The following is a 12,224-nucleotide window of genomic DNA, read 5'->3' on the forward strand; positions in this document are numbered from 1 at the left end:
TTTTGTTACAAAAAAGTAATAATAATTTAGTATATTCACACTAAACATTTGGTTGGTATGCTCGATTTGGTAGTTGAAGGGGGAGCAGATGATTTTGAATTAGGTTGGAATTGTCAACATTACACACGTGCATTAGTTTTGTGGTATTTATTTATTTTGGCGAATATATGAGTTGGGCTGGGCGTTTTCATTAATGGGCTCAACCAGAAACAGCCCATCGATAGTGTCAAATCCATTTTTCGATCCACCCACATAGACAGACTGGGAATATAGTTCTTGGGGAGCAACCAACAAGAATTTAGCATGGAACCTCATTTCAAAATAGAGGAGGTTTTTGGTGAGACGATCTTATAATTCTTTATATGTAAGACGGGTTAATCCTATCGATATTCACAATAAAAAGTAATACTCTTTGTGTAAAAAATATTATTTTTTCATGGATGACCCAAATAAGAGATCCGTCTCACAAAATACGATCCGTGAGACCATCTCACACAAGTTTTTGTTAGAGAAAATGCTAATAGCAGTGGCGTAGAGACGAACTCGTAAAGATGAAGCAGTAACCAAAACAAATGTAATGTTTATAGTAAGAATATCGTGCAAAGGAAATCAAAACCAAACTGAGACCTGTAGCGTGTACAGTTTTTTTAAAACAGATTCGCCCCCTCCGGTATGTGCTTCGCGGTTGCAGCGGACTTTTGTTTCCCAGGATACAACGGGTAAACCAGCAGTGATGTCTTATAAATCACTATGTTAGCGAACTAAACAGTACCTGAACTTTATCAGTGGACGGAGTAAGAGCAGAAGCGCAACAGAACGAGCAGAAGTGCAGCGAAAGGAGCAGAAGTGCAGCAGAAGAAGCAGAACACAGAGTAGCGGGAGAAAGTGGATTTCGATGTATCTTTTCTGCCTTGGCACGTCCCCTATTTATATATCTCAATACCAGCCATACGAAAGGCCAAAGATTGCCATAAAGAAGACATGAAGCACCAACAGTTGGGCAGATGAAGCTCCAAAAGTCAGGGTATGTGGTCTCAACCGAAAAAAAATTTAACAAAAGATGGCTTAGACTGCTAGGCCTTGATCGGTCCGACATTCGACGCACTCAGGTCGCGTTCGTACGCCTGCACACAAGTCAAGCCTTTTTCAGTTCAAATATTACCTAAGTCGCGCTCGTACGCTCGTACACAAGTCAAGCCTTATCGATTTAAATTGAAAATTGTAATATTTTCTTAAACAAGTATTGAAACCTTTGAAAAGAAGTGATTCTTGATTTATTTTCCACATTTTCATCCTATTCTTTCGAAAGAAATAATCAATAAATTATATTTCATACATAACTCAGTAGCAAACATAATGCTAATGGTTTCCCTAAAAAAATTATGCTGATGATGAAAAAAGTGACTTTAGGGTAATATTTTTGCTTTGGAGGGATTTTAATTCAAGAATCATTTTCGTCATAAATCGATGAATCTCCTCAAACTCAACCTGCAATTCCGTCATCACGACCATTTTCACTGTTCTCCGCCGCTGCCACCAACTCATTAAGCTTGCCCCGATGCGCGACACCTCTTTTTCCCCACTCGTGAACCAAAATTGAAACAGTTAGTATCCTTTGCGGCACCCTATGACTTTTTCTCAGGAGATTCCAGTTATGTGAATGATGTAAACCCATTTTCGATTGATAAGAATGGAGAAGAAGTGGAAGAATTCGATGAATACTTGGCGGAAGATGGGAAGGTTTACCAGAAGACTTTGCGATTGGTGGAGTGTGCAATGTTTGCTGCTGTTTCTGGATTGGCCTTTCTTTTGAGCAACTCTCTTGCTATTGAGGTACAATACACTCTGTTTTTCTGGTAATTTTTCGAATTCTTGGTTCGCTTTAGTGCATGATTATTAGAGGTGAACTTAGTTTAGTAGACACAATTCGTTGAGTTTGCAATGTTGTCAGATTTCTGAGCCAGATATTGTCTACCAACCGCGGATATTACTATGTAATTGGTAAGGTTACTAATATTCAGAAAAACATTGGATATAATACGAAGATCTAAGATCACAAACGCAGACTCTAAATATACATCTCATCTGCATTTGGCGTCCAAACGAAATACGGAAATCTATGGAATCCGCTTCCTGAAATTAATATCAATCGTCTTTTAAGAGAGGTTATAGGTGGAAGTCTGAGGCCAAGTGTTTTCAAAATTTTCTTTTTATGATGTAGCTCTTGAATAGCTATACTGGACAAATGTGTAAGAAGAGGCAACCAGATGATCATGTTGTTTCATATATCTAATGCAATAGTAGGTTCTTAATTTGATTCATTCTAAATCTCTGTAAATTGATCAAACCATCCTCATTTTCTTGGTTGGGTCTCTATTGGTTAAATTTTCGAATATTGCATGTCGCTTAACTTAGTTTCTTCAGATAATAATCAGCTCGATGATCTATTATTAAATATCATATTTTAGTTCACATATGACCTGAAATTTGGTTTTCTACAGAGATACTTTGGATGTTTCTTTGCTTTGCCAATTGTATTGTCCACTATGAGATGGGGTGTTGCTGCTGGCAGGAAAACTATGGTATGCCACTACTCTTGTGTCGATGTTATATTATAATAATTTTTATTGGGAAAATTACTTTTTTGGTCTTGTAGCTTGCATGTTCTTCATTTCGGTCTTGGTATCAATCAATTTACAGTTTTAGTCTACTAGTTTTTTTCCGATTTTAGTTATCTTTTTATCGGAGTGCTGATGTGGCTGCGGAAAATGATGACGTGCCAGCGGTTCCACCGAAAATTCCTGACATTGCGACAGACATTGTTGATGTGTCTGATAGCATGACAACACACTATTTCTCCTTTTTTATTGGTGTTTATGTCAGTATCATTATTCTCATATTGCATTATCGATCTTTTTAGGTGGCAACAGCCGTACTATTGTTTGTATTATCTGGTCCGGTGAAAGCTATTACCTATTTGGTGAGTCTTTTTGCTTTATTAGAAACAAGATTTCTTTTTTCTACCGTGTTCTTATCCCGTCTGATCGTGTCCTTAGGCTTCTTGCAAGGTTTAAAATCTTGACACTAGTGTCCCTTGATAGTTTTGTGTCATTTGATTATTTCTGATTTAAGTTGTGTTTGGCTAGTTATTGCATGGCTTTCTTGGTTTCACAATGGGCACAATTTGGAGGTAGATTTCAGTAGAATCTCTTTTGTAACCTAGGCCCTTCTCTTTTCTTGATGACAACATATTTTTCGCCTAATCCTTGCAGGCTGAAGGCCAGTTGGGGTACCTCGGTAGTCTTGTGCTCGATGGTATCATTCATCCAAGAAATCCTTTTCTTATCCCAGAATATGTTTATATCCATTTGTCACTGGAAAACCTACAAGTAATTTTGTTGTGCAGGTTCGAGCTGTGGGAGCCCTGGTTAATGTTTTAATTGCCTCGTATTTAATCAGAGAAAACATACTCGCACTGGTAACTCATTGAGATGCTTTTTTGGTACTACTTTAACTTCATATAAATATTCGAAGATCGAACTTCTAAACTTAAAAAACACTCTCTTTGCTTGTAGATTACCATAAACGTCCACGCCCTTTTTACGTACATTTTCTCTTCCATGGGCATTATTTCAGTCCCATCAATGAATTTGATTTATTTCATATTCGGAGTCCTGGTATGATTAATTTATGGCTTCTTTTTCTTCTATGTACGTTCTTGTGCGTATATTAGACACTGATTCTTGTATGAAAGACTGATGCTCTTTAATCATTTTCTGTGCACCTGTTCTTCATTTCTTGACAGCTTCTGCTCAACTGTGGATCCTTTGTGTTTTTGCTGCACCTTTTGTACGCTGTTTTTTTTACGAGACTCGGGATGAAGAGGTCACTCAGATTACCGAAATGGCTGGAGGCTGCAATATAAGATAATCTTGAAATCAAATGTGATTTCAAACACAATTTTAGCTGGCCGATTTGATTAATTTTGTATGTAGTTTGCACACTCAGGCCAATCGAAAGCAGCATCAAGATTGTGATTTTGATTCATCTTACTGTAAATTGAATGTGTATTTATTGCATGATACGGTTAGCATTGATATATGAAATATTTAATACTCCACTACGATTGGGTTTCTAATAGATATCACATAGTTCGAATTCTATCGTGTCTGATTCAATGATATGTATTTTAACTTCTCTCTATTGGTTGAGCTTGCAAATTGTAAAGTTGAAAATGTAGTTTAATTTAAAGGATTTGAGTCGTTATCTTATCATCTTTTTAACTTTTGATAATGTGTTCTAATATACACAAGTCAATAAAACGGACTTTTTATCTGATCTGATTTATTTAAAAAATTACTTTTCATTTAAAAAATATTACTTTTCATTTCAAGTATGATTTAGATCGATCTCACAAAAAACATTCAAACAACAAATACAGCCCACAATATTTTCAATATATGGCTCTTTTTCTTCTTTAGGTGCGCTTGTGTGTATTTTAGACACTTGATTCTTGAATGAAAGGCTGATGCTCTTTAATCATCTTATCGGCATAGATAGGAAATATAAATGACAAGGATTCTTGGGAAGAGTGTGTAACGTTGCTTTCACTAAATTAATGAAGAAAATACAATCAAAGCTATTGTACAATAGATAGAATAATTGGACCGATCAGAGAGTCTATTGTGTCCATTTTCTAGAAAGCTCTAAAACATAGGAATTGTATACAGTAAGCTAAATTCAAAATGGTACAATTAGTACTATTGTTGTCATCATACTACTTTATCATTCCCACTCAAGCTAAGTGTGGTGGAAGACTATACATTTAGCTTGGAACAGTCTGTCAAATGAGGCAAATGAGAGTGGTTTTGTCAATATATCAGCAACTTGATCAAGAGCTGGTATGTCATAAATAGATAATGAACCAGCCAGCACTTTATCATGAACAAAGTATTTGTCCTGCTCAATGTGTTTAGTGCGAGAATGAAGAACTGGATTGACACTCATAGAAACTGTGCTCAGGTTGTCACACCAAATGACTGGAGCTCTTGATAAGAGTAGTTTAAGCTCATGTAAAGGAACTGAATCCATGCAATTTCAGCAACAACACTGGCTAAGCTACGATATTTAGCTCCAGTGCTGGATCAAGAGATGGTACGCTGTTTCTTTTCATGAACCACTATATATTAGTGCGTTGAATAATTCTCCCAGTACGGATTGGAGTACGAAAGTATATCGTCAACATAAACAAAAATATATACAAAAATATAGAGTGATTTTCACAAACGAGAAATGTTTAGCAGGAGAGCTACAAAAGGTTGTCACCGGAAGAAAGCAGTCCAAAACCAGATGGTTGATCCATGTACACTATTTCATTCGAATCACCATTCAAAATGGCGTTGGCATCGAGCTGTTGAATCTTCCATCCACGAGCAATAGCCAAAGCAAGAATTAATCGAACAGTGACTGGTTTTACCGCGGGATTGAATGTTTCTATAAAGTCTATCCAACAGCTTGAAGATAGACTTCGGCAACAAGGCATGCCTTATGTCGAGCAATTGAACCATCAGCAGGTCTCTTTATCTTATACACTCAGCTACAACCAACAACTTTACCATCCAAAGGAGCAAGCACAAAAGCCAAGTTTGATTATTGACAAGAGCATCAAACTCTTGTTTCATAGCTTGTTTTCAAACATCACAAGTCAAGGCTTGACTGAACTATGAGATTCAATGTCATCAAGATCAGCAAGCCATAGTTTAGGCTTGTAGATGTCATGTTTGAATCTGGTAACCCAATTTCGATCAAGATTCTTTTGAATTCGGTTTAGGAGTGATTACATTCCCGATCGGATAAATATAGAACCGATCCAATACGATATCATACATGATTACTTCAGTTTCATCAGTAGCCGGAAATACGCAACCGGTTTAATCCGATCTGGTAACATGCTTACATGAGACACTAAATAATAATAGTTTGCAAGATGTTATCGTGTACGGTCACCGTTGATTAACATCAGCATAGCTATTTAAGTTAAAAAAATATACTCCATATGTCTCAAATATATAAGTTTACTTATTTTTTACACAGAAGAAAATCAATGCAAAAACAAAAGTATACTAACAAACTTATTATTTATTTTCTTTAATACATTTAAAAAAATGGTTACACTTCTTTTAAGACTTCGTTAATAGGGTGGTATAACAGTAAAAAAAAAAACAAGAGAATAATGATACTAAATATAAAAATTAAACTATATATTTGGGAAAATCAGAAAAGGAAAAAGCACCTATAAATTTGAGATAGATTGAATATATTTTACACATTTAATAATACTCACGTTATATTTTAAGCAAAAATTTGTGTGAAACGATCTCACAAATAATATTTTGTGAGACAGATCTTTTATTTGGATCATCCATGAAAAAATATTATTTTTTATGCTAAGAGTATTACTTTTTATCATGAATAGCAATAGAACTAACCCGTCTCACAGATAAAGATTCGTGAAATCATCTCATAAAAAATATACTCTATATTTTAACACATGTTCAATCGATCTTTCCTAATGTTCTAACAAAACATGTTAAGTTGCGAGAATACTTCTCCAAGTAGAACAAAGATCGGCAAATATTTTAATAATAATACGGCCCCCACCTAACGTAGACTTTGTACATGATAATAAGAATAATAATAATTGGTAAAAAATTATTAATAATAACATTAAATAATTTATATATTCGTGTACTTGTGCACCAAACATTTGGTTGGCATGGTTGATTCGGTGGTTGAATGGGGACAATTATAAACATGAAATAGTACATGAGTTGGGCTAATACTCTATTGAATGACGTTTTCATTAATGTCAAATCCCCCGCGGATGAGAAAGATTGGGAATACACTCCCATGAGCAACTACAACTCTGAGCAATATCAACAAGATTTGACATAGGAAGTCCATTTGTAACTATCCCCAATACACAAGGTTTTTCCTGAAATATCACCGTCAGATAGAGCAGAAGGCATCATTCCGACCGGGCGACTGACTTCGCATATCGGGTCTTTAAACTCTCTCCGATTAAGTCTACACTACAAAGACAAATTTCAGAAGCAAAAAGTACCTATAACACCTTTCTGGTCTCAATTTATGATGGACAACAATATGCATTGTACACTGCCAGGAGTAAGAGTTCATTCCTGGTAAGATGGCCAAAGATAAAAAGATGTTAAAGAGCTATGTGCAGATGATGGAAAATTCAGCAAGACAATCGTATAGATTCGATTTCAAGATAATTAATTTGAAGATTAGATCATCTTGACGATATATCAAATTTAATATCCACCATCCTAATAGAGTCTTCGGACGAGAATGCCTTTTTTAGTCGAATAATAAATTCCATTTCCTCGCAATAATAGTTATGCTAAAACCGCCAAAAGACCACAGGCAAAATACAGAAAGGAACATAAAAACAATAAACAGCAACATTCAGCTATTCATATTACCTCTTCCATTTCAGCAGGCCCGTCCTCTTTCTGCTCGGATTCATTGTCTTTGGGCTCATCACTTGCTTCTTTTCCATCAGTAATCATATTTTCTTGTGCATTTTCATTTTTAGGCAAACTGTCACTCTCACTGAAATTCAAATCAGCTGGAAGTTGGCCTGACTTTAGCGCCTGAAGAATCATCACAAAATCATTGAGAGAATGAAATTATGGAACCTCTGGCATCCAGCAGAATAAGAAAACCGTTTTCCAATACATAAATTTTTACCACACCTGTTCAAGCCTTGCCACCTCCTCAAGAGTTTGAGAATTCACAATGGCAGCCTGCAATGATATATCAGAAAATTAAAAAGGCAGCTGGAGGTGCACGGCACTAAAGCTATATCCGAGATTTTATGTACTGTTTACAGGAATAACTTAATAAGAAAAGTGGGAGTATGATAGGCAAGAGAGAGGAAACAGAAGAATGCTCAAAAAATCTCTCCTTCACTCAAGAAACCAAACACAAGACAGAATGTTACTTCTATCTTATCATATCAAATTCATATTCCTAGTTTTCCCTTTCTTTTACACACAGAAACTTAATCTTCTCCTTTTCTCCTCAATAGTCAGTTTTCCTATCAAGACTATTTGAGAGAGTGAAGGAACTTAGTAATAGCAACCTATCTTACCTTCATATTGTCACTTTTGTTGCCCACGGAACCACCATAATGCTTTTCACATTGATCCTATTTGGGAAGGATAAATCAAACACAGTAGAAGAAAAACGTACCTTAATAGCCAAAATTTGTTCCGGAGTAGGAGCAACTGGTTTATGAGCTTGGTCCTCTTTTGCAACATCTTGGGTGCTTGGAATCTCACCAGGTACAACTGTCTTTGCTGATTCTATTTTGGCCTCTTCTTCAGCTTCTTTGGATGCAAATAATTTATTGGCTTCAACTCGCTCCTGTAATATTGCAGAGATAAACTTTAGCAAAGCACAACACTGGAAAGGCATTGCTTCATAGTTATCCGACATGGAAGTAAAATATTATGAATATACGCAGCTTTTGAAGAAGTACTGAATGATGCAACTCACAAGCAAAAACAAATAAGTACTGAATGATGTAACTCACAAGCAAAAACATATCATAAAGAAGAAAGTAGATAACTGGCAATCAGAAAAGAGGTTTATCAGATAGGAAATGTTCTTCACACTACTGCTGATCAATATTTAATAATCACTCCAAACAGAATAAAGAATGCTCTGAAAATACAAAATCTAACCTTTTCTTTGACTTTCCTGAAATCCAACACCCGTAGAGACTTCAACTTGTGGATAACATACAATCGATAATTAGGTTTCTTCGTAATACTATTGTCGAGCAGACTAAGGAACTGCAGCTTTGAGAGCGATACAAGCGGGTCTATTTCAACCAGGTTAGTTAACCTATTGTTAGTCAGCACCAAGGTGTGCAATTTGGGTAAAAACTCTGCAAATTTTTACGCACAACAAATAGTTAATAAACACGTGATATATTTTTCCGCAGGAAATTTGAGTCTTATTCAGTTTAAACCTCACCTCCAAGATTGGGATTGATTCGAGTGATTCTATTATTGTTCAACAACAAAGTACCGAGACGACTTAAAAAGGGAAAATTCTCGAGCTTAACAATCTCGTTGTCAGATAAATCAATGGTGTCAAATTGGTCCTGCAGCTTTTAATTAACAAAAATAATAACTAACAAATAACAACACAAACTTCAGTAAATTTTCAAAACAACTAAAAACACCCCAAAAAAAACATCAAAACTTTCAAAAGAAGAAGAAATTTTTGGTACACAACTAAAAACACACAAAAAAAAATCAAAACTTTAAAAAGAAAAGAAATTTTTGGTACCAAAAAAACTGAACATTCAGCTTAAAGCAAAAGGGTTTTGCAAAGAAAGCTATAGTAAGACGAAAAATTAACCTCTGTGGCACCAATGTTTTCAATAACAGCCATTTTATTTCCTGTCCAAAACAAGATACGAATCACATAAACTGCAACAGTAAGCCATACATAAAGTTTATAAACAAATCACACACATTTCCAGAGAGTGTGAAACACCTCGGAGATCTAATTCTCGCTCGCGAATGGCATTGAAAAAGTGGGGGCTTTTCCAAATCAAATCCGCCGTTAGCCTCACCATTTCTCACCTCCTTCCAGCTTCTTCTCAACGATTTCTCGCGCTCTCTTTTCGAGTTTAGATTTCTGCTGTGTTGTTTGGAAAGGCGAAGAGCCCCGTAGCAGCGTGATAAACCTCGATGGCATTCCTTGCACTTTTGAATGGGCTCCGCCACAAATGGGCCTTTATTCTTCGACGTGGGCTAAAATTTGATACTGTCCGAACCATATAAATTCAGCCCAAAGAAATACAAATGGAAATGGCATCCGCAGGCCATGAATTTCATGTAAGTTTATTTTTTATTTTTTACTTTTCTAAAAAATAAAATAAAAATGTCAATGGATCATTTAGCGATTAAACAATTGATATAACGAATTCAACGTAATTTATATAATAGCCATTTAAATATACAAAGAAAATAGTGAATAAATTCTTCTGAATTTTACTTTTAATGATTTATCACATATGAATTTAAAAAATATTATCGACCAGATATTGAAAGTCATAAAGCCAAACTTAATTTAAACGGAGAGGAAATGAAGAATAAGGCGTCGGAAGCGGTGGCCGGAAAAGGCGATGCTTTGTGGTGGGCTTGGGATAATCGGACCGGAATTTTTTACCCCTAGGGACAAGAGAAGGTGTTCCTCCGGTAGGGGTAAGAAAGGAATATGATTCGATGTACATCTATGGGTTTGGTTAAAGATTATAATGTCTCTCTCCATATCTATTGCAATGTAGTACTTTTATTAAATATTGTCAAACTTTTTGATGATATAATTGTTTAAAGAATAGGTCTCTTGTGAGACGATCTCACGAATTTTTATCTGTGAGATGAGTCAACTCTAAGGATATTCACAATAAAAAATATTACTTTTAGCATAAAAAGTGATATTTTTTCATGGATGACCAAAATAAAAGATCTGTCTCACAAAATACGACCCGTGAGACCGTGTCACACAAGTTTTTGTCTTATTTAAATATTTTAAAATTTCTCAAAATTCAAGTCTTTATTTTATGGTATTTAATTTGATATATACTAATATACTATCAATAGGATAAAATATAGGTAATTGATTCAATTGTTCAAAACTACATATCAAATAAAAAAAATTTCTTGTTGATCTATCAATATGACGTTGAATTTTGAACTAATGGATGATTAAATTTTAATTAAATTGAAAAGTTTTATGATTACATGTGATACTCACGGGAAATTTAGGGTCCGATCTACGCAAGCGTCACTAATCCAGACACGGGCTTCAAAATTACCCTGGGCCTGAAATCACAAATAAGACCGTTAGGAGGGGGCCAGGAGGGTGTCCTGGCGTAGCCCCTCCGACGCTCAAGTCAGAGACTGAGGATATATGGGGGAGCAGCTAAGGGTGCTGCTGAAAACAATATAGTGAATCATTTATCATACGCTCAAACCTGGTATTTATTGGAGAATACCTGGGCTTGTCATGGGCCAGTCACCTGTGGGCCTTAGAGATGGGCCGGGAGTTTGGGCCAGATCTTGATGGGTTTATCCCTGGGGTATCAACATGGAATATCATTTAAAATAATTTTAATAGTTCTGGAACTCGATATCTCATTTTAATTTTGGGATCGTGATGTCAGATGAATTACAAGTTATTGGGAATTATAGTCATATCATGAGTGTCGATTTTCTTCTTTTTTTATTGAAGAGTAGTTTAATTTAAATAATATTTCTAGAAAATGGGAAAACGTTTGTTTTTTAAAATATTTAAAAGATGAAAAAAAATTAATTTCGGTGATTTATTTTTACAATCCTTTCGTTGGCCACGATATGAATTCGTCGTAGGCTGACGTAAGCTCGACATCATCGTAACGTCGCGTCTCGCATAAACGTCGTCGTTTCTCGAATTCTTCTGCCGTGGTCTCCGTGAAGTAAATGCGACGTGGCAAGTTTTTTTTTTTTTTTTTAAAAAAAATAAAAATAAAAAGTAAGCTATGGAAAACATCTCTATATCACCTACCTCCAAAATTTTCCTACCAACCCCACCACACATTCTTTAATCATGTGAGAACAATGAGCTAGGGGAACATATATATATATATATAATTTAAGATAAAAATTGTGTGTGACATTCTGACGGGTCGTATTTTGTGAGACAGATCTCTTATTTGGGTCATCCATGAAAAAATATTACTTTTTATGCTAAAAATATTATTTTTTATTATGAATATTGGTAGAATTGACAATAACAAATTTAAAATATATGTTTTTTAGAACCAATTTAAAATCTTTTTATATAATTTTTTTTTATTTTTTTCAAATCAACAAGAAAAAATTTTAAAATGTATGTTTCACAAATGTTAATTATTCCTAAATCATTTTCTATATAATCAATGAACAACTCAAAGTGAGTAGATATATTTCCCACATGTAATTTTTAGAACAAAAATGATAATTCATGCATTTAACGTTTTTTAATCATCCATTAATCATAAATAAAAAAGTCCATAATTTCTCATTAAAAATCGATAATGATCTTTCTCTTAATTACACAAAACCCTTAATCAAGTAAACTTTCTACCCTTCACCAACCCT

At 34.9% G+C, this 12,224-nt stretch overlaps 2 protein-coding genes across 5 annotated transcripts; one reads left to right on the forward strand and one right to left on the reverse strand.

Annotated features, from left to right (window-relative positions):
* Positions 1-1,261: 1,261 nt before the first annotated feature.
* LOC140819994 (uncharacterized) lies at positions 1,262-4,178 on the forward strand. 2 transcript variants are annotated; one of them, XM_073180285.1, is made up of 8 exons: positions 1,284-1,833; positions 2,502-2,582; positions 2,921-2,980; positions 3,147-3,190; positions 3,273-3,315; positions 3,407-3,478; positions 3,576-3,677; positions 3,806-4,178. In XM_073180285.1, the coding sequence occupies exons 1-8, from the start codon at positions 1,777-1,779 to the stop codon at positions 3,923-3,925; spliced, it is 579 nt and encodes a 192-aa protein (XP_073036386.1). In that variant the 5' UTR covers positions 1,284-1,776; the 3' UTR covers positions 3,926-4,178. The 2 variants fall into 2 exon arrangements, with proteins under 2 accessions (XP_073036387.1, XP_073036386.1); XM_073180286.1 differs by lacking the exon at positions 3,576-3,677 and having other exon boundaries at positions 1,262-1,833.
* A 2,664-nt stretch (positions 4,179-6,842) lies between these two features.
* On the reverse strand, positions 6,843-9,790 carry LOC140819901 (U2 small nuclear ribonucleoprotein A'-like). 3 transcript variants are annotated; one of them, XM_073180171.1, is made up of 8 exons: positions 9,595-9,790; positions 9,457-9,497; positions 9,067-9,196; positions 8,772-8,977; positions 8,278-8,451; positions 7,779-7,829; positions 7,506-7,676; positions 6,843-7,086 (listed from the first exon to the last, which is right to left on the reverse strand). In XM_073180171.1, exons 1-8 carry the CDS (start codon positions 9,674-9,676, stop codon positions 7,081-7,083), a joined length of 861 nt encoding a protein of 286 aa, XP_073036272.1. In that variant the 5' UTR covers positions 9,677-9,790; the 3' UTR covers positions 6,843-7,080. The 3 variants fall into 3 exon arrangements, with proteins under 3 accessions (XP_073036272.1, XP_073036271.1, XP_073036273.1); XM_073180170.1 differs by having other exon boundaries at positions 6,843-7,199; XM_073180172.1 differs by having other exon boundaries at positions 6,843-7,199; positions 9,573-9,790.
* Between the last annotated feature and the right edge of the window lie 2,434 nt (positions 9,791-12,224).

The sequence above is a fragment of the Primulina eburnea genome, chromosome 18 (assembly GCF_022965805.1).
Source record: "Primulina eburnea isolate SZY01 chromosome 18, ASM2296580v1, whole genome shotgun sequence".
NCBI lineage: Eukaryota > Viridiplantae > Streptophyta > Magnoliopsida > Lamiales > Gesneriaceae > Primulina > Primulina eburnea.